The sequence below is a fragment of the Notamacropus eugenii genome, chromosome 1, assembly GCF_028372415.1.
Source record: "Notamacropus eugenii isolate mMacEug1 chromosome 1, mMacEug1.pri_v2, whole genome shotgun sequence".
Lineage (NCBI taxonomy): Eukaryota > Metazoa > Chordata > Mammalia > Diprotodontia > Macropodidae > Notamacropus > Notamacropus eugenii.
Window position 1 is genome coordinate 192255496 of NC_092872.1, and position 23091 is coordinate 192278586.

A 23091-nucleotide genomic window follows, 5' to 3' on the forward strand; every position below is an offset into this window, starting at 1 on the left:
TGAGATCATTTTATTTTTTATTTTAAATATATATAAATATACTATAAAAGTTCCATTTTGTAAAGAATGGAATGATTTTATTATGAGGTATGTTACTACATATAACTAATTTGTAATACTTTCTGCCTGGTGTGCATGTTTGTTTGTGGCTCCTTTATGTCATACATGGCCTAGTTCCCTCCCAGAAAGTCATTTGGAAATGAAGCTATGCATTCATCTACACAGGCCAGACAATATCCTGAGAAAGAGTTACGAAAAAGAAAAGAAGGTCCTTGAAAATGGTCAATAGTCTACTCTTGCTGTCTTCTTGCAAGCTGTAGGAAATAGATTATAAGAAAGCTTTTCACAGAGCAGAAAAACATTTTCACTGAAGGCTGTGGGTAGCAGCCAGTCAGCACACTGGATATGTTATGGCAGATGTAAATCATGAGAAAATAAGCCTCATACAGAAAAATTACTGATATTTATGTGATTTTTAAAGTGCATGTATATTCATGGTAAGAAGGGTAATGAATTTAGATGCTAAGAGAAAAAAATCCACATCTGGGGCTGGACAACTTAACGTCATTTTTCATTCTTCTAATCAATAGCCAGCTTCATGCTTCCATTCCTTAAAATATTTCTCCATCATATTCCTGGATTTCCAGGAACCAACATTTACTGTAGATATGATTTTTTGTGGTTTTAGCCACTGGACAAAGCGCTTCATTTCCAGGTAACTGCTATGTTCACTGTAAGGAATTCCTGCAATACAAAAAGGTAAATAGTTGTTGCTTTACTAAAATTACATTTACCACAAATAAATTTCACATGAAAGAAGCTTTTTAAAACTTCAAAATCTTTTGCCAGGCACATAAGGATATATTTGGACTCTCTTAATAAGGCCCTTCTTCCAAAACTTAATGTTTTCACATTGGATAACTCTTTCTTCAGAGTCTATAAGATTTCTTCTGTCATAAGATTCTAAGCGTCTGGGATGAAGTATGGATGAAGAAGAATGAAGGCCTGAAACTCTTGATTTCTGATAAATCGAAAGAAGAATAAAAAGAGAGAGAGGAGTAGAAAGCTTCTCTTTACCATCCCTAACTGGATGGAAAAGGCACATTGGAGGATAGGGGACAAAAATTTTAAATGGAGGGGGCAGAGCCAAGATGGCAGAGTACAAAAACGCATATACTCTAGTGCTTCCCCCATAGCTCACAAAATACCTGTAAAAAATGACTCTCAACAAACCCTAGAGCACTAGAAGCCACAGAACGACAGAGTGAAAGAGATTTTCAGGGAAAGGTAACCTGGTAACAGGAAAGGTCTATCCCACAGGATGCTGAATGTAGCAGAACCCAGCCCTGGCTGGACAGCATGGGGAGGAACAGGCCCAGAACAGGCCTCCAGGGCAGAATCCCCAGCAGGGAGGGCCTCAGATCCTTCAACACACAAGAGACAACTAAAGCTTCAAAGGTCAGTGTGGGAGGGCTTTCCCAGCTGGGCGAGAGAGGAGTGGAGTCTCCCCAGCACTGGTCCTAGGCAGCAGCAGCAGCAGGAGCTGCAGCAGGCTACAGGTGGCTTCATTGGCCACAGAAGCAGCCTAGGTCCATTGTCCAAGGGGTTCAGCTTAAAGCCCCTGGGGGAATTGAGCAGCTGATCTGAACCTCAGCCCTGAGTGGTGGCCCTGACTCCACCCAAAGCCCCTGGGAGAATTGAGCAGCTGATCTAAATCTCAGCCCTGAGCACAGTGTTGGGGGAAGGAAGTGCTCTAGGACCTTCCTCTTGATAAAAGGATTCAGAAGTCAAGTAACTGGCTAGGAAAATGTCCAAAAAAGGGAAAAAATATAAGACTACAGAAGGTTACTTTCTTGGTGAACAGATATCTCCTTCCATCCTTTCTGATGAGGAAGAAGAATGCATACTGTCAGAGGAAGTCAAGGCTTCTGCCTCCAGTACCTCCAAAATGAGTATGAAATGGGCCCAGGCCATAGAAGAGCTTGAAAAGTGAGTCAACTTGCTAAAGAAGAATCAAAAAAAATGCTGAGGAAAAAATGCTGAGGGTAACTCAACTGGAAAAAGAGGTCCAAAAAGCCAATGAAGAGACGGAGGCCTTAAAAAACAGAATTAGCCAAATGGAAAAGGAGGTTCAAAAGCTCACTGAACAAAATAGTTCTTTAAAAATGAGAGTGGAGTTCAGGGAAGCTAATGACTATATGATAAACCAAGAAGTTACAAAACAAAACCAAAAGATTGAAAAAATAGAAAATAATGTGAAACATCTCATTGGAAAAACAATTGACCTGGAAAACAGATCCAGGAGAGATAATTTCAAAATTATGGGACTACCTGAAAGCCATGATCAAAAAAGGAGCCTAGACATTATCTTTCATGAAATTACCAAGGAAAACTGCCCTGATATTCTAGAACCAGAGGGCAAAATAAATATTGAAAGAATCCACTGATCACCTCCTGAAAAAGACCAGAAAAGAGAAACTCCTAGGAATATGTGGCCAAATTTCAGAGTTCCAGGGTCAAGGAGAAAATATGGCAAGCAGCTAGAAAGAAACAATTCAAGTACTGTGGAAATACAATCAGAATAACACAGGATATGGCAGCTTCTACATTAAGGAATCAAAGGGCTTGGAATAGGATATTCCAGAAGTCAAAGGAACTGGGATTAAAACCAAGAATCACCTATCCAGCAAAACTGAGTATAATACTACAAGGGAAAAAATGGTTATTCAACGATACAGAGTATTTTTAAGCATTCATGATGAAAAGACCAGAACTAAATAGAAAATATGACTTTCAAACACAAGAATCAAGAGAAGTATGAAGAGGTAAACAGGAAATAGAAACCATAAAGGCCTTTCTAAAGCTGAACTGTTTAAATTCCTACATGGAAAGATGATATTTTTAACTCTTGAGACTTTTCTCAGTAGGTAGGTGAAGGGATTATACACACACACACACACACACACACACACACACACACACACACACACACAGAGTACAGGTTGAGTTGAATCAGAAGAGATGATATCCATAAAAAAATAAAATAAAATTAAGGGGTAAGAGAGGAAAATATTGGGAAGAGAAAGGGAGAAATGGAATAGGGTGAATTATCAATCATAAAATATAAGAAAAATCTTTTTCAATGGAGGAGAAAAGGGAGGAGGTGAGGGGGAAAAGTGAAGCTTACTCTCTTCACATATGGCTTAAGGAGGGAATAACATGCTCACTAAATTTGATATGAAAATCTATCTTACACTACAGGAAAGTAGGGGAGAAGGGGACAAGTCGGGTGAGGGAGATGATAGAAAGGAGGGCAAATGGGAGAAGGGAATAATTAGAAGTAAATACTTTTGGGAAGGGACAAGGTCAAAGGAGAGAACAGAAAAATAAGGGGACAGTGTAGGATGGAGAGAAATATAGTTAGTCTTACACAACATGACTATTATGGAAGTGTTTTGCAAAACGACACATATATAGCCTGTATTGAATTGCTTGCCTTCTCAGTGGGGATGGGTAGGGAGGGAGGGAGGGAGAGAAGTTGGAATTCAAAGTATTAGAAAAACCAATGCTGAGAATTGTTATTGCATATAACTGGGAAATAAGAAATACAGGTAATGGGGTATAGAAATTGATCTTGCCCTATAAGAAAAGAGAGAAGATGTGGATAAGGGAAGTGTGGGGTATGATAGAAGGGAGGGCACATTGAGAGAAGGGGTAATCAGAATGCAAGGTGTTATGGGGTGGAGGGAGGGGAGAGATGGGGAGAAAAATAAGAACTTAAAATTCAGTGGAAATGAATATCAAAATCTAAAAATAAATAAATAAAACTATTAAAAAAAAAGAAAAAAATTAAAAATGGAGTGCTTAGAGACTAACAGGGTCCCTCTCAAATGGGCCCACTGATATACAGAAGAAACATTTGCTTAAACTTGCCTTTGACTAATGAATGACTTTTGGGAAGAACACCTGAGAAATTAAGACTAAAAATAACCCAAATGACAAAGGTCTAATATTTAAAATCAATTCTACTACAACATACAAAATCTGACACTTTCCTGCTTTTAATCTCAAAAAGAAAAAAAGGACCCCAAGTTTCCTGGCTATGTGATCACCTACTAGTTACTTTTAAAAGTTTTCATAGTTCCCTTAAATGTATCACCACTGACAAAAACCAGTATTGAAGTATTATTTCTATTATTTAATTCTGTGGTAGACAGATTCCTTCACATCATCAAGTAATTTTATAAAATTTACCAGGTACTTTTTTAAATACCAAAGATATATTTTATGTGGTATATTCAAAGAACAGAAAAAACCTTGAAACACTAGTGGTTTCTCAGCATATTCTGCAACATTCTGGAATTAGTAATTAATGTATTAATTTTTCCTAGATCTGATAAATTTTAAAGTCATCATGGATATGAAAAGTGGAAGAGTTTAAATACTTGTACCATATATTGAAATATTCCCTTTGGTTTGGGGAACAATATCTGCTAGAGAGCCAAACTTCTCAGAATGTGTCCATCCTGTAGGTCGGAAAGCCAAAATGCGATCGTATTTCTCACCATACTTGTTCAAATGGTTCTGCAAACCCTGTGAAACAAAAACAATATATTGGTCTGATGGTATAGGTTGATGAATTCTATGAAAATATAATAAAGATACAAAGTTGTACCACATTAACATCTATAGGCAATTTTTATTTTTACATGTTAAATGCCAGGAAGCAACAACTATGGAACACTACTAAAAATGTATTAAAATATTCTTTTCTGTTTATTTAACTGAATTAAACACTAAGGAGCCTAAAATATATTTAGAGTTAGGAAGGTTCTTACTGTTCATCTAGTTCAACATCTAGGAACCACCGAAAGAAAATGAGGGCCAAGGTGTTTACTGAGTGCCATGCACTGTCCTGGGAATAAAAAAAGAAAGAATGCCTGCTCCTGCTTTCAGAGAGCTCACATATATATGGAAGAGCTCCAGTGCAGGAAAAGTCTAGTAGTTTTTAGAGGGCAACAGCAGGGCTGACAGCAAGGCCCAAGAAAAAGCTTTAGGGCAGAACAATTTTGGGAAAGGGAGAGCCTGATGGAATCTGGGTAGGACTGAAGGGGGAAAGCGACCTAGGTCATGTCAGGAAAAGAAACCTAAAGACAACAAAATAATCATAATAAAAAAAAAGAGCAAGTGGAAATCACAACAGAGAAGACATAAAAGGATTATCAGAACCTCCTATACACAGTAATAGTAAAATGGTACATTCAAAAAGGATTGAGAACACTCTCAAAAAAACATTCAAATTAAAAGAAAAAAGATCTTAACTCAGTTTCAGAAAATAAAAATGAACAAGCCAAAAAAGAAAGGTCTCCTGCATATGAAATGTTATTTAACCTAAGTCTTAAAGGAAGCCAAGGATTCCAAGTGGCAAAGGTGAGGGAGAAAATGGGGGAGAGGCAGCAAAAAAGACAGAAAGATGGGAGATAGAGGGAGGAAGCAATAAGGAAGTCGGTATATCTGGGACAAAGAGTGTAGAAGGGAGTAAAGTCTAAGAAGATTGGAAAGGTAGGAAGAAGCCAGATTGTGAAGGAAATGCCAGGGTGCTTTACTTTTATTTATTTTTTTGCTCTTTGAAGGAACAGGGAGCAGCTAGCCAGAGGATTTACTGCACAGATGAGGGTCAGGGGAGAGGGTGGAAGGCGATGGTATAGTCACTTTGGTTGCTGTTTCTGGAAGATTCTAAAATTCTGATTGAATGGTACCTTAGCTTGATGGGTATATGCATGTCAGTACACACACACACACACACACACACACACACACACACACACACACACACACACGCACGCACACCCCCACGGGCAAACTCTAAAAGTTGTCTAGCTACATGACCTGCCCTGGATGGCAAGCATCCATTTGTTTGTTCTTTGCTAGATGGATGGTTGGGTGAAACTTGTGAATGACTACAGGTTTCATCCAAAAGGCTGGGTGCTGTTGTGGGCCTAGGGCTAGAGGTAAAAAGCAGTATGTCTATAAACATTTGGAAGACCTCATCATCTGTAAGAAGTCAGTTTAGCTGTTTTTCATGTATCTCTGTTTTATGCCTTGTATCAATGATCAGATAATTGAAAAAGATTATCTTCGTTGTTAAATCTTAAAAGGAATCCTATATACTTTTGATGTACATACACAAGACACTTTATTGAAAAAGAATTTTTATTTTAGTGTTTTGTTCTAACAAATCAAATGCTTTTTTAAAAATAGCCAACAATAAACCAAAGGAAAAATTAATAAAATTGAAATTACGAAAAATAAAAAAAAATTTTAAAAATAGCCAACAATAAAATTTTAAATTTATTTTATATTTAATATAAATATTTAAATTTATTTAAGACAAAAATAATCTTTTCAGTTTATTAGGTAATGGTAAAGATGTGGCTCAGGGCATCTAAGTGGTACAGTAGATAGTGTGTCAGACTTGGAGTCAGGAAGACTCATCTTCCTGAATTCAAATATGGCTTCAGATACTTACTAGTTGCATCACCCTGGCCAAGTCACTTAACCCTGTTTGCCTCAATTTCCTCATATGTAAAATGAGCTGGAGAAGGAAATGGCAAACCACTCCAGTATCTTTGCCAAGAAAACTCCAACTAGGGTCACACACTGAAAAATGACTTAACAACAAAAAAGATATGGTCTATTGTACCTACCCATTCCTTACTAAAACTCCTTTATTAAACCCTTGATGCATACATAGATTATTCTCATAACATTTTATACGGATGGAGAAATCAACAAATAGGTTGGAAGTTGTCGATATTCTCTTAGGTTGCTAGTTTTTCCTACTATAGTCTCCAATATAGAAGGTTTTGGCACACGCCAGTAGGAATATTTTCTCAGTTTCCAAAGAACTGTGTAAAAATACAAGTTAATGTTCTACTACATTCATTTAGCACTAGGTTTGTAGTCAAGAGGTAGTGGTAGACTAGAGAATACATATTTGAATTTCAAGAGGTTTGATAACAAGGAGGTAGATAACATGCATAGATGTTATTTACACTGTCTAAAAGATGTGCTTATCCTCTGGATACGGGTCTGCCTTTTTAAAATGCCACCATTTTTAATGCAATGGAACAAACTGGGTAAAACGTGGCATTAATCAACAACTAAGTCATAACCTCACAGGATATACCTTTTTTGTTCATGTTTTGCAGAGATATCATAAAATTACTAAATTGAAAGTGATATGAGGTCACTAAATCTAATCCATACCTGTACAAGAGATTCTAGCCTACACTCTACAACATGCCTGACAAGTGGCTATGCAGTCTTTTCTTGAAAAACTTAAGAAGGAGGAAACCCATTATTTCCTATTTGTCTTTTTTAAAGCTTCTAACTCAGTGTTTATAATTCTGCCCTTCAGGTCCAAGCAGGACAGTTCAAATCTATCCTCCATACAAAAACCCTATTTTAGAAGATAGCTATCATATAACCTCTAACTCTTATATCTTCCAGGCCATACATCCTCAACATCAAATGGCTAGAAATGTCATCCATACTGAATTAGCTTGACAGGAGGAGTACAAGAAAGGGGACTACTGAAGAGGAAGATTAAGAAACAGATGACAAAGTAATGATTCAGACTAATTTTGTCTATATTATTGTTTCTTTCTGACTTTGTCAAATTCAGATGTAACTATCTAATTCAGATAATTACTGACGACAGAAAGACAAGCTTTTATTGAAATGAAATTTCTACACAGGAAAAAAAATTCTTGAAGTTTATTGCCCATCCCTCAACACCCAATTTCTTATTCCCTTCCCTTCCATCCTTCCCACCCCAGAGTTCCAAGTAAATATCACCTTCTCTTTCCAGCATGTCTCCTGGAATGCCTGTTCCAAAGGCAACAAACTCACTTTTATCCTAAATCTCTTCCTCTTCCAATCCTTCCATGTTCCAGCTCTATTGAAACCTGGGTCCCAGCTAGTAATGGGTTTTCAGGCTGAACCTTCTTCACCCATTCTCCTCAGTCCACTAGTCAATACCAAGTAGTTGGTATACTCCTTGTTCCTCGACATTTTCAAGTTCTTCCCCAACCTCCATCAATCAGGAACTTCTCTTCCTTTGAAGTTCATGCAGTCCATATCTGTCACTCAATCTAAAGCTTAGTAACTTCTGTCTACTCCCTCCAGGTCATTTTCTTTACTTCCTCAATAAGTTCAATACCTAGCTCACAATTTTTGTCTCCTCAACATCTGCCCTCATATAAGGGGAAATCAACATACATAACTGACTTCCTCAAACACCTTAACAATTCAGTTCCTCAAACTACTTACTTCCTAGGAACTACTCTACCCTGCCTCAGACATACACAAAGATGATCATACCCTTGATCTTGCCATCACCCACAAATGTACCACCTCCATGTTCAAGAATCCTGAAATCCCTTTATCTGACCATAATTTTTTACCTTTCCACCCCTCCATCTGTCTTCCCTTATCAAACTCTACCCTTTTTCAATACAATGACCTCCAATCATTTGACCCTTCAGTTCTTTTCCAGGCCATCACCCCTGCACTAACCATTTTCCCCTCTTTTCCCCATTTTGATTCCCTGGTGAATCAGGTCAACCCTGTGCTGTCTTGTTCTCTTGAGTCTCTAATCCTCTCATCATAATGCCAATTATGCTCTGCTAAGACTCAATCTTCGATTACTCCCACAAACTGCCACCTTGGCTTTTACACACATGCTACTAAACAAAGGTGAAGAAAAAACTGCACCATTTTGACTAGTTTCACTACAGATTTATGTTGAACAAAAAACTGGGCCCTTACTGCTTCTACGTAATTCTTCTATATCTCCCTTACGAACTCATTTATCCTACTTTCTAAAGTGGCTCTTCTAAACCTTTTCATCCTTGCCCAAATCTCCCATAACTCCCCTACTTCCACTTTCTCAGCTAGAAAGATTTACATGAACTGATGCTGAGTGAAGTGAGCAGAACACAGTAACAGCAACATTGTATGATGGCCAACTTTGAAAGACTTAGCTCTTCACAGAAATACTATTTTCTCTTCTTTTGTTTCTTTTTTCTTCTTGTGGATTTTCCCTTTGGTTCTGATTCTTCTTTACACCATGACCAATGTGGAAATATATTTAATATGATTGTACATGTATAGCCTATATTGGATTACATGTTGTCTTGGAGCAGGGGAGGGCAGGGAGAGGGGGAAATTTAGAACTCATAATGTTATAAATCATATTATGGAAGCCATTTGCCATGAAGCTTCTCATTTCATATCATTCACATGTCTTCTGCAACTATTTCTTTCTTCACATGAAGAAGTCACCCTACTCCTTAACAAGGCAAAACCTTCTACCTTACATAAGCAATCCTATTCCATCCCAGCTCCTCCAACAGATTAACCCCTCTTTCACCTCCATGTGCTCACTTATCCTCAATCTCTCCTTGTCTACTGGCTCCTTCCCTACTTAAAAAAACTCTTTCTTCATCCTTCTATTCCTACTATCATCTTCTGCCTTTTGTAGTTAAATTCCTTGGGAAGATCATCTACAATAGGAATCTTTACTTCTTCTCTTCTCCCTCTCTCTTCTCAATGCCCTGTAATCCAGCTTGACCTCATCATTCCACTGAAATTACTCTCTCAAAGGTTACCAATGATCTCTTAATTGCCAAATCCAATTTGGCCTTTTCTCAATCCTCATTCTTCTTGACCTCACTGTAGCCTCTGACACTGTTGAGCACCTTCTTTCTCCTTAATATTCTCTTCTATGTTTTTAAGACACAACCCTCATCTGGTTTTTCATTCCTTGTCAGTCACAGGTCACACCCTCTAACTATAGGTGTTCCTCAGAGTTCTGTCCTGAGCCCTCTGCTTTTTTCCCATTATACTACTTCATTTGGTGATCCTATAGGTTGCTGCAGGTTTAATGACCATCTCTGTGGTAATTAATTCTCAAATCTACCTATCCTAAGCTATTCTCTCTGCTGACCTCCAATCTCACATCTCCAACTGCTTTTCAGAAATCTTTAACTGAATGTCTAGTAGACATCTTAACCCCAATATGTCCAAAATTCATTATCTTTCCCCCTCATTATTGTCAAGGGTATCACCATCCTCTCATTCTCCTAGCCTCAAAATCTGGGTGTCAGCCTCAACTCCCCGTTCTTACTACCACCCCCCATATTCAATCTGTTGCCTCTTAAATATACCCTTCTCTCAGATGCTGCCACTGCCCTAGTGCAGGCCTTATTACCTCATGCTTAAATTACTGCAATAGCCTTCTGGTTGGGGGCCCTGCCTCAAATATCTCTCCACTCAAAGTCATCCTTCATTCAGCTACCAAAGTGATTTTCCTCAAGTGCAGGTCCAACCAACCAAGTTCCCTTTCTACTCCAAAAATCAATAAACTCAACTGGCTCTCTAACACCTCCAGGCTAAAATACAATTCTCTGTTTGATATTCAAAGTTCCTTATGGCCCATACCCAACCCTCTTCCAGTCTTATTACACCTAACCCACACATACTCTTCAATCCAGTGACACTGGCCTCTTTGCTCTTCTTCTTCTGAGACCCTCACATTTTCTCTGACTGTCCCAAGCATGGAATGCTCTATCTCTTCAGCTCTAACTACTGATTTTCCTGATTCCTTTAATATCCAGATAAAATCCTATCTTTTACAAGAAGCCTTTCCCAACCTTCATTCTTAATTCTGGTACCTTTCCTCTGTCAATTTCCTATTTGTCCTATCAGTGGCTTATTTGTACATATCTGTTTACTTGTTGTCTCCCCCATTAGACTGTTATCCTCTCTGAAGATCTTTCGCCTCTTTTTGTATCCCTAGCACTTACCAAGGTGCCTAGCACATAGTGGGTGTTTAATTAAACTGCATTCACTAATAAAGTTTAAGAGAAGTTAAGTCTCAGTGTTCATAAACTCCAGTGGCTCCCAGCTATCTGCAGGATCAAATATGCAATCTTCTGGTTTTTAACACCCTTCATAATGTAGCCCCTTCCTATCTCTGCAGACGATCCAAAGACACTGGCCTCTTTGCTCTTCCTCACCCAAAACACTCTATCTCCCAGCTCAGTGTATTTCATTGGCTGCCCCTCATGCTTGAAATTCTCTCCTTTTCTCTACCTCCTGGTTTCTTCAAGTCTGGGCTAAAATCCCACCTTCTCCAAGAACCTTTGCCTGATCCTTTCCTGATGTCTTACTTCTGAGATAATCTCCAATTTTTTCTGTATCTATCTTGTTGATTGTATGTTATCTCCCTAATTAGAATGTGAGCTTCTTGAGGACAGGGGCTGTTTTTGCCTTTCTTTGTAGACTCAGTGCTTAGCACAGTTCCTGGTTCATAGTAAGTGCTTAATAGATGCTAAATGACCAAGACTAGGAAGAAACATATTATTTACAAGATGGCCCTGGTGAGAATCACACAGGACTACATATTTAACAGCAGAGAGGAAATAAAGGATGAGAATATGATGTAACAAAATATAAAGAAAAAATCTATATACAAAAAAAACTAATCTTATAAAGCAGACCATAACCTTACAGGAAAAAATTTTTAAATGACAATAAATGACTTTCACTTCCAAACATTCCCACTGAAAAAACCAGGGATGAGAAGAGTCTTCCAAGATAAATACAGCAGAAAAAAAAGAGGAAGGTAAATAAAGTTGAATGAATACAAAAAATTAACTTAAGAATAAAGTTCAGTAGAAGTTCTATAATAGTTCTGCTATAATTTATAGAAGCCTATAATTCTTTAAAATCCCTAAACAACTAAGGGTCAATGAGAAATGAAAGAGGAATGCAGGGGCCTGGGTATCTTGGGGAAAAAAATTAAAGAAAAAAAGATATATTCTAAAGCAAATAGAAACAGATCCTCATGGGCTACATACACATTAACTTGGAAAACCACAAATTAACATTATCTGTTTTGTATTGTATTTTTTTGTTGCTAAATATTTCCCAATTACATCTTAGTCTGGTTGTCCTATACTTGAGAGTTTTCTGGTCAGTACCTCTGCTCTAAGAAATGAAGAGCAAAGAGAAGGGAACAAATGATTATTTCTCATTAGTACACCACAGATACAGGTAGGAGGAGTTGGAATCTCATGAATAATTTAAAGTAAAGCAATTCTTAGAAAAATATCAGATCTCAAGTCAATACAGTGACCAACTTTGATCCCAGAGATTTAATAATGACACATACCACCTTTTTCTTAGTAGAGAGGCAATGGACTACAAATGCCGAAGGCATGCACTGTCAGACACAGACAATGGTCATTATATTTTGTTTAACTGAACTTCTTTGTAACAAGTAATAGTTCTACTGTGTGGAGGATATCATTGGAAAATAACAGTAATATTTTTAAAAGAAGTTCTCAATAAGACATTAAAAAAATAAAATGGCAAGGCAGCCTGAAGTTAATTTCTTGTATCTTTATAAGTGTATCATGGAAGCCAAACTGGAATGGGATCTAGAACAAATAAGGATTTCAAAATATGACCCACAGGATACTGTACTTCTCAAAACCAACAGTCTACTCCTACAATTAGATTAAATAGAAGAAGAGTTATAACTTTTCACAGGCAACTTTGATTAATGAGCCCAAGATTTAAAAAAATATGTTTACAAAGCTGGTTTAAACATCATTGGTAAAGATTGAGATTTATGTATGCACTGACATTTTTATGTACTGTAGACTAATGAAAATCAGCTATAAAAGTGTCTCCATCCACAGTAATGGAGAGCTGAGTAACCAGGCCAAAAGGAATTGTTTTCCTCCTCCAAAGACACACCAAAAATACTCATTCCTTTTTCACAGTAAAATGACAGTAGTAAAAATGAAGTAGTATATATCATAATAAGTATTAATGTACTTACTATATTAATATTGGTATTATTGGTATTTACTGTAACCATCATATTACACCACTTCCTAAAATTCCTTAAACAAGCCTGCTTTTGAAGACCTATTACTTTGATCTAGGATAACGAAAAGGTCAAATTACATTTTATCCTGTTTTCATTAGGTCTTTAAAATACACAAGAATTTCATTTGCTCTATGATCTTACATGACAAAATACTAGATATGAATAAATTTTGGCAAGTGAAAAGCTCTCAAGATACATTAGTACATAACAGGTATAAATCTGAAGAATTACCTTAAAATTAATTTGCATCATGGGAAGAAGGTGTACTAAGGCACTGCTCCAGTCTGTAGTAATGAGGGAATTAACTTCTTGAAGCTCTAAGCACTGTAGTGTTTTGTACTTTTCCTTGGACATGCTAACTTTGGAACCTAAAACATCAGCAATTGCTATAAGAAAAAAAAAAAGATGAGAAATAATGAAATTAAAATAAATGATTAAAATAATTAACTTGATGTTAAAACTAAATTTTTAAAAAATTCAATAACATGATTTTTGCAATATCACTTCAGGAAAATACTAAAGAATTACGTTAGGCAAATTATATGAAAAAAATTGTTGGAAAGGCAAAAAAGACTATTTGTTAAAGAGGAGAAGAATGATAAGGAATGCAAATAACAGAGAATCTAAGAGTTAGAAGGAACTTCAGAGACCATTAATTCAATTCATACCTGAATAAGAAGCCCCTCTTCAATATATATGACAAGCAGTTATCCAGATTTTAACTGAAGACCTCCAAGGAGGGGTAGCCTGTTTTACTTTTAAATAGCTTTAATTCCTACAGAAATTTTTCCTGATAATCAAGTCTGAATCGGTCTCTTTATATTTCCTATTATCCTAAATGACCTTGAATTTGAAAAGGTCACCTAATTATTTTACACTGTAATTTTCTTAACTGAAAAACAATTTTACCTATGAGCATTTTAGAAGTTTGGCTAAAAAACAAAGAAAAGCATTTCATAAGATACTAAAGTAGTACAATAATTCTCAAAAGACTCTACTGACTCCAAAAACTATTGAGGAGGAAAAAAAAGTTATAACTTCATTAAGTAAAATACTTAGTTTTAATTGGTCTAGCATAAAGGAAAATAGTTAAATCATAATCATTTTAAGAAATATGAAGACATTTCATCTTAGATTAATCATCTTTCAGAAAATTAAATGCTAATGAGTATATGTGTTCTCAAAACAACTTCTAAATGTCAAGATGCCAAAAATATGCATCTCAAAATACGTCCACTATGCTAAATATTTTAAAGTTCAAATATATTTAATATAAATTTTGTCTTCAGCTCAAAAAGTAAAAATGCAACCATTTGGGGGGGGATTTAATAGAGAAAAGTACTACACAAAAAAAATTTTGAGATAAATACATGCTAACACACACCTAGGAATATTTTCTCTTTTCCAATAGCATAAGTACCACAGACAACAAGAGTACGTGGGGATAGAGTTACAGTCTCAAAGGCAATGTTGATAGCAAACTGGATAACTTCCTGCTGAGAAGGGAAGGTATATTCTGGGCTGCAATATCTGAAATACAGAAATGAGATGTATATTAACAGAATAGCCATGCCATAAGCAGTTTGTTGTTTTAGCAAATGAAATTTGCTAAATTTTAGCAAAATTATACATAAGCAGCTGCACAGCATACTAACATCATTGCAGTTTTCTTAATTATCTATGGCTATCCCATGTGTTCTCAGCCACAGTAATTGAATTCAATTCAGATATTTATAAAGTACCATGTAAAATGTACTGGGATAAGTGCTAGGTCATTTCTAAACTTTTAATGCTCTTTTCTTCATAAATTTCATGCTGCTATACTTTTGACTATTCAGAGACTCTTTGAGGAATATTCTTATCTAGCAAGTTGCTTTCATCATATTATGTAAGTTTCAATTTTGAAAAACACTACATTTATTATAAAAGAAAAAGCTGGTTTTTTTTCTATACTACATTTGGACTAAAACACAAACTGTATTTTGGGTAAAGTTTAATAATCAAAGAACTTTAATAAAAAGTAAGTTAATTATATAATTACTTCAGTGTCTCATTATGTCATGGAGTTTACTAAAATTTGTGCCAAGTACAACCCATTTCTGATAGGTCTACTAAATGAGAAAAGTCTAAGTATGAACCTGGTTCCTGGCCTCCTAAGGGGCATGGACTGTTTTCCTTTACTTCTGCTCTCAGACCATCCTCCTCCCCTTCTCCCTCCCTCTGTAAGCTGAGATCCACCCCAGGTCCCTTATTTTGCTAGAAGTCTCAGGTCTATCTTAGCACACTTCATGCTGTCTCCTCCCCAGTAGGCTGCATGTCCCTTTTCCCCAGTTTCCAACACTCCTTTACATGTTATCTTCCAACTTTGGAATGTAAGCTCCTTGAGGGCAAGAACTATCTTGCTTACTCATATTTGTATCCTCAGTGCTTAGCACAGTTCCTGCCATACAGCAAGTGTTTAATAAGTGATCTATCTAATCCCAGCAGTTGGCACAGTGCCTTACCCATAGCATATCAAGATAAATACTTGTTTTTAGGCTAGACTTTAATCAAGTCTTCAGGAAATCTAGACAATACTCCATTTGTCCAGATATATAACACTATATAAACATAACCTAAGGACTATAATGATATCTAGGTGATGTAGTGAATAGAGTGCCTAGAGCCAGGAAGACTCATTTTCCCGAGTTCAAATCTGACCTCAAACATTAGCTGTGTGACCCTGGTCAAGTCGCTAAATCTTATTTGCTTCAGTTTCCTCATCTGTAAAATAAATTGGAAAAGGAAATGGCAAACCACTCCAAGAAAACCCCAGATGGGATCACAAAGAGTCAGATACAACTGAAAACATCTGAACAACAATAGATAATAAATAATTTACAGTGCTTTCAAACTAGTGATATACCCAGGAATTTAACTTTATCAGGTACTCAAGTAAGCATCTGAATTTCAATAGTTTCACATATATCCTATAGTTTCCAAAAACATTTAACAACCTGTGGAGAACTCTTCAATGAAGGAGCAAAGTCTCTTGCCCCAGCGTTTTATACAGTCACTGGAAAAAGAACAACACAAGTAAAACCCTCTTACGTTGTGTCTAAGTAAAGTGTATGGACTTTCTGGTTGGCGAGAAGAGAATAGCATTCCATGGAAGGATCTGCTCTGAAGTCTCCAGTATGCAATGTAACAGTCCCATTTGGAAGATAAAAAAGGATCATAACAGCACCTGGACAACTAAATACCAAGACGTTAAAAAGGTACATTTTTGCAAAATGTCCACTTCAGTGACAATAAATTAACATTCTTCATTAACCAGTCATGACGCAAAATTGTAGTGCATGATAAAACATTTCAACTCTTTAAGTAAAAAGTGTAGTGTTTGAAGATTACTAGCAGGAGATTTGGAAACATGCAAAATTCTGGGAAGCCAAGAGGCTTTTGGACAAAGTAAATCACAAGGAAGGAAAGTCGTTATTCTTAGCCAAAAACTGACTCCTTTTAACGTCTTAACAAGAAAATGACTGTGGTAGAGGCTGGAGAGTGAAATGAACTCTTGACTTAACATCAAAGAATTTGCATTCAAATTCTAGCTCTGCTACTTCCATCTAGATGACCCTGAATAAGGCACATAGCATCTCTAGGCCTAAATTTCTTCATCTTTAAAATGAAGGTGTTGGAACACAGTGTTTCTAAGGTCCCTCCAGTTCTAAATCTATGTTGTTAGAACCAGAGTTAGAAGACCTACATGTATAACTTTAAGCAAGTCATTTTACTTCATGGGGGTCTTTTCTTCCTTGTCTGAAAAATATAAATTTTACATGCATTACACACATGTACTTAACCTTGCAGGGTTACTAAGAGGACCAAATGAAGAAAAGTATACAAAATGGTACATATTATCAAGTCAAGAACCATTTATTAACTGCCTACCATGCGCCAGATAGTGTCTTAAGGGCTGGGGATACAAAGAAAACCAACAGACAATCAGTGCCCTCAAGGAGCTCACAGGATAAGTGGAGACATGCAATAACTTATAGAATATTGTTCTATAGGACAATATGGAATAAATTGGAGATAATCTCAGAAGAAAGACACTAAGGTTAACAAGCACTGGGAAAGGCATTCTGAAGAAGGTGGGATTTTAGCTCCAACTTTAAGGAAACCAGGAGGTGGGGAAAAAAGAGAAAATTCCAAAAATGGGGGCAGTCAGTGACAATACACTGAGCTGGGAAATGGAATGTCTTGTTTGAAGAACAGGAAAGTAGCCAGTGTCATTGAATTATAGAGCGGAAAAAAAAACTGTAAGGACTGGAAAGATAGGAAAGGATCACATTATGAGGGGCTTTAAAAGCCAGAGGATTATATATTTGATACTGAAGGTCAACTGAGAATCACTCTGGAGGGGGGAGGAAGAATGACATAGTCAGATCTGTACTTCAGAAATATCAATTCAACAGCTAAGTAGAGGGTGGCCTAGAGTGGGAAGAGGTGGGACAGGGAGACCAAACAGCAGGCTATGCAATAGTCTAGTCTTGAGGTATGGAGGGCTTTCAGCAGTGTATTGGCATTGGCAAAGAAGGACGTATGTACAAGAAACGTAATAAAGAATCAACAAGACTTGGCAACTAATGTTTATGCGGAAAGGGTGAAAGAAAATGAGGAATGGCACCTAGGTTGCAAGCCTAGATGGTGGGTACCCTTGACAGTAATACAGAAGTTAGGATGAGGGCAAGGTTCCAATTTTGGACATAATGTATTTAAGATATCAATGAGACATCTAGTTTAAGACGTCTAATAGGCAATTGGGATTAGGAAACTAGAGATAAGGAGAGAGGTTAAGGAGCTGGAAAAATAGATGTGAGAAACATCTGCATAGAGGTGATAAGTGAATCCATTAGAGCTGATGAAATAGCAAAACTAAATAGTATAAAGTGAGAAGGGAAGAGGGAACAGGGGACAGGACAGGACTCTGGGAGACAGATGCAGTTGGCAGGCAAAACCTGGATAAAAATATAGTAAAGGAGACTGAGGAGAAAAAGGCAAGGAACGTTTATAAAGCATCTACTCTATGCCAAGCACTATGATAAGTGGCGCTTGGTCCAAAGTAGTGCTTTTTTTTTTTTAAACAAAAATTATCTCATTTCAGAAGGAGCAGTAAGACACAGCAGGAGAACCATGAGAGGTGCTACGGCAGCCTTAGTTACCCTACAATGGTGTTTTTAATATCATTTAATCACAAAGGACTAATCAAATATTCTTTAGGGTAGAAGAGTTTCTTAGCGTGCCCTTAGATAATTCTTTAGGAAATATTTCTTTCTGGTCGGCTCCCAGCAAAAAAAGTCACACCAGGGCCCATTCTCAGTTCCTAAATAAACTAGTTCAAAACCATATCTGTGTGTGTGTGTGTGTGTGTGTGTGTGTGTGTGTGTGTGTGTGTGTATCTGTGTACCCTCACACTTATGTAACATTTGAAAGCATACAAGAATGAGATACACATACACATACACATATACATATACACATACATATATATATATATATATACATATACCAGGTCCAATTCTATTCCTACGGAAGTTTTCTAATTTTATATTGGCAGTAATATATTGAGTTAATGCTTTATATTTCATAGCCGGGGTGAAAACAAATAAATTAACATGAAAAACTAAAAAGAAGGAAAACTTGAGAGACAGCTGGTAATAACCAAGTAAACACTGCCCCACTTTCCACTAAACTTTACTTCTCAAATTCACTTTATATTTCAGGAAAATAAGGCTCCTAAGGTGTGGGATCACCAATAGCCTGAAATTTACTTGAAGTACCTCTCAGAGAAACTGAGAACACACTTATCTAGTAACATATATTGAACTTTCACTAATGCAAAGACATTATATATGTTGAAAGGGAAGATGGTAATTTATAACTTCAGTTATGTGAGATCTAAAGAATAACATCAACAATAGGCAAATCTGCTTTTATCTGGCAACTAAACATGTAAGAAAAATCACATTAACTCTTGTCTGTTACAAACAGCTCAGACACAAGCCGGCCTACAAGTAAGATGAGAGTTATGACTCTGAGAGACTTCAACAACTCTGACTCTGTGATAAAACTTCATCTAACACCACCTTCAGAGGAAGGACATGTATTACTCATCAAGTAATAGGGGCAGATCTTTTTAAAAAATAGCTAAGGAGCTGTTAGCTATTTTAAAAATAGTTGTTTAAAAAACAGTTGAACCTTCCAATTTAGTGAATACTAAAAACTAGCCAAGTAGTTATTCTTCCCTTAACATCTGAAAAATAAGACCCTGTCGAGGTAACTTTCATACTTACTGGTTAGCATCAAGAAAGACAACTTTGATACCATTCACTACACACACAGTGTCCATGGGCAGGGGATGAAGGTATTGTTCTTGCACACAAAGCTTGTTCTTTACCAAATTGCTTGTTATCTGTAAAATAGGAAGTATTTGTTACAGCCACATTAAAAGTTTACTGAGATTAATGTTCTTTCTTCCTCAAATTTGGACCCAAATTCTTTAGAGGATATATGAAATAAAAGCTCAAAAGTACTGGACTAGTAATTAAGAGGTTCAGAGCCCAGCACCAACCATGATACCAGCACTCTGCAGAGCAATTAGTAACTTTTAAATAGAGTTTAGAGGTTAATCGGAAGCTTTTAGTTATTTCTTTTCTAGAATGGGTAAAAGTTCAATTATTATTTTCTTCAATCAAGTTGCTTATATAGTTATAGATGTTTCACAGATTCTTTCACTAAGTTTTTCATCCTCTTACCTTACTACAATAAACTGGAAACGTAAAGTTTTTAGACAAGCCAGCATAATGGTCCGAATGAAAATGCGTGAGGAAATAGGCGGTACAGCCCTCTACTGCTCCATACTGAAAGGCATCCACTGTAAAGCCAGTTCCTAAAATATATTTTAAAAAATTGCAAGTAGAAAAGGTCATAAGACCCAATATATTTTTAAAAAGACATTATATTATGAGTTAATTCGGTATCATCACCCTCAGTTCTTCAGCCCATTTTTATTACGCTGTTCAGGTTTACCAAAAGCCCTGCCAACTGTAGAAATACAAGAAATGATGACACTCTTGGGCAAAATAATTCTACTAAGCAGAATGAAAAGTCTGTTGTAAAGCTTTCTTTGTAAATAACTGCATCTAATAAGGAAAGTGTTAAGATACTAGGCAATTCTAAAATATACTAATACTTGCATTAATACTCATATTTATGGAAATACCTTACTTCTGGAATAATTGAAAAAAGAGGAATATTAAGTCCCTGTAGCTAATGAATACTGATGCTATGAAGAAACAATCTCAAAAAATGTGCCTAGTGCTTCAATATTAATGTGCAGTATGAAAATCCTGGGCTGATTCTATAATGAAAATCAGTCATTAATTTTGTTCCAAAATAAAATGTATGCAAAATTGTGTGTGTGTGTGTATGTGTGTGTGTGTGTGTGTGTGTGTGAGTGAGTGGGTATATATACATATACAAATGTATGTATATATGCATACTTACATACATACTCAAAGCTAAAACAGAAACACAGAATAGCACGATGACAAAGATCTAGAGCTAGAAAGGGCCTTAGAGGCCACATAGTCCAATGCTGTCACTTTAGGTGACTTACCTCACTCACACAGGCAGTAACAAGTAGAGCCAGGACAGGAATTAAGATCCTCTACATTCCCAGTGCTCTTTCCATGGCATCATATGGCCTCCCTTAGGCACATTTTTTTGATAGGGGTGGCCAGTTGATGCTAATTATGATTTACTTTATATTTCATTTGGATGATGAAATAATTTACTTTACATAATTCATCAAACATTTTCCTCCTAAGTCAACTATACTTTCTTCACTTTTATATAAAAAAGTAAAGAAACTTAGCCATAGTCTGATTTAAGAAGTTAAGCAATATTATGTATAATATATAGCAAAAAAGAACTGGGAAAGAATCAACTTTAAATTTTCACAAGGCATCTCAAGAATGGAAGACATATTCATAAATAAGTAGACAACATACATTTTGAAGAAACAGGCAAAGAACCCAACAAAGCTCAAGAAGAGTGTGTGTCTGTGTGTGAGATTTGATGATATATTACAATTTCAATTTACCTGGTATTTTCTTATAGAAGGGACATTTCTTTTCCCTCAATACTCCTTCAGTATAAACTGAATGGTGCAACCTTCTTTTCCACCTCTGTGGTCCACCTCTAGCTACCTCATTTGCCACTAGATCTCTCTTATTCATGAGCTCATCAGTTTCTCTCAATTGTGTCTTGTCTTCTATTACAGATGACTTTCTAAATTTTTTTCTTCTTTGTGACCTTTCACTGGGTGATTCCACAAAGGTTTTACTTCTATTTAAATTGTGTGTGTCAAGTTCCAAATCACCTGAAGATCCTTCCCTTTTCCTCTTGCTCCGTCCTGACTGCTTTTCATTAGGACTTTCATTTTTTGTTCTTTTCAAAGCACTTTTCTCTGGTGTTTTCTCTTCCTTTGCTTTTGGTGGCAACCCAAAAAACACACCTATATCCATTTGTTTTAATACTTTAGTAGAAGACTGTCTTGTGTTAGAGTTGGGAGTAGATGGCAGCGGTATCTCTGTAGACATATGTGCAGTGGTTTTATTAGGAAAAGCTTCCATGTCTAAAACTGAAGCCTTAGTACCTGTCTTAGCATTTAATGCTTCCCTGCATAAATTGATTGTATGACTGTTTTTTCTACCATAAAAGGATCTATTTGATTCTTCCATAAGTTCACTTTGAGCTGACTGAGAAGGAACCTTTTCTTCCTTGCTTTCCAAGGACTTTGACATTTCACTGTTAAGTAATTCTTGAGAAGCCCAATTGCAAGAAGCTGATTCTTCAGTAGACACACTCCCTCTGCTTGATTGGGATGAGAACAATTTTGGCTCATCAGAGTCCTCTTTATTGACTTGATAATTAGTAGAATTCAGCTCCCCAGTTAAAGAGGTTGGAAAGCATTTGACATGATTAGTGGCACATGCTGACTCACAAGACTTGATCCTCTCATTTTGGGAAACAGGTTTAGACAAATCACTTAAAGTGCAGGGTATATTCAATTCTTCATCATATTCATTCTGGTTTATGTAACTGTCTGTTTTTCTGCAGTCAGGTTGATGTTCCTTTTGTAAGGTTCTACAAAGTCTCCTAAACAAGATACAGCTGTCATCCTCATCATCAATGCCATGATTTTCAGAGTTTTCAGCCATAAACAGTTCCTTTTGTGAATTTTTTAGCTGCTCCTCTATGTCATAAGTTTCATCATCACTTTGGAGAGGAGAAAAGGAGATTTCGCAGTCACTGAGATCAGCTTCTGGCAATGGAAGGTTCAAATGTTCTGAGCTGTTCAGTCTGTCTAGTTCTCCATCAGTAAGAGGCAAACCAGAGCTCTCAAGTTTGTCATTATCAACAAATTCTATGAACTGCATAGTCTGTTGGGATTTTGAGATGTTTGTGGAAAATGAAATCTTTTTATTGGTTTCATTTGGAGATTGAAATTTTCTTGGACTCAGTGTTATCAACAAGGGATCATTTGAAACATTTTTTGCATTCTCCATTTGTTTCTGACACTGAGTCCATCTTTCCTCAAGGCTACAGAGAAAGCCTGATTTAGTATCATTGGAACCAAGAAGCTTGCCTCTTGACAGAGGAGCTGGAGAGCTAAAAAGATCATTCCCTGCTCTACTTTGAGCTAGCAGAAAGTGGGCATACCGCTTGTAATGAGAAGGAACTGTAGAATTACAGAGAAGACCATCAGGACATTCTGAAAAAAAAAAGTTAGGAAGTTAGAGTAACATTTGATTATATCTGCATGTCAAATCCAGTAAAAATTTTCAGAACCAAGAGTCAACAATGGACTGGCATATTGGAATAAGTGATGGATTTAGAGCCAGAAAATCTGAGTTCAAATCCACAGGCTCCGCTGCTTACTATGCATGTGACCTTAGGCACATCACTTTAACCTTGTGGCTTCAGTTTCTTCAACTATAAAATGAAGAGGGCTCACCTACATGATCTTTAAGTTTCCTAATAGTTCCAAATCTTATGAACCTACTTTCAGACTGCAA

At 36.6% G+C, this 23091-nt stretch overlaps 1 protein-coding gene across 1 annotated transcript in view; it reads right to left on the reverse strand.

Moving 5' to 3' along the window:
* Positions 1-23091, reverse strand: part of DCLRE1A (DNA cross-link repair 1A) — a 27564-nt gene continuing 4473 nt past the window's right edge. The window contains exons 2-9 of the mRNA XM_072623054.1: positions 21114-22787; positions 19765-19898; positions 19303-19421; positions 16058-16201; positions 14352-14497; positions 13199-13353; positions 4452-4593; positions 1-744 (exon numbers count right to left, since the gene is read on the reverse strand). Coding sequence (XP_072479155.1) covers positions 584-744; positions 4452-4593; positions 13199-13353; positions 14352-14497; positions 16058-16201; positions 19303-19421; positions 19765-19898; positions 21114-22787 — 2675 coding nt within the window. The 3' untranslated portion in view covers positions 1-583. The remainder of the gene's footprint in view (positions 745-4451; positions 4594-13198; positions 13354-14351; positions 14498-16057; positions 16202-19302; positions 19422-19764; positions 19899-21113; positions 22788-23091) is intronic.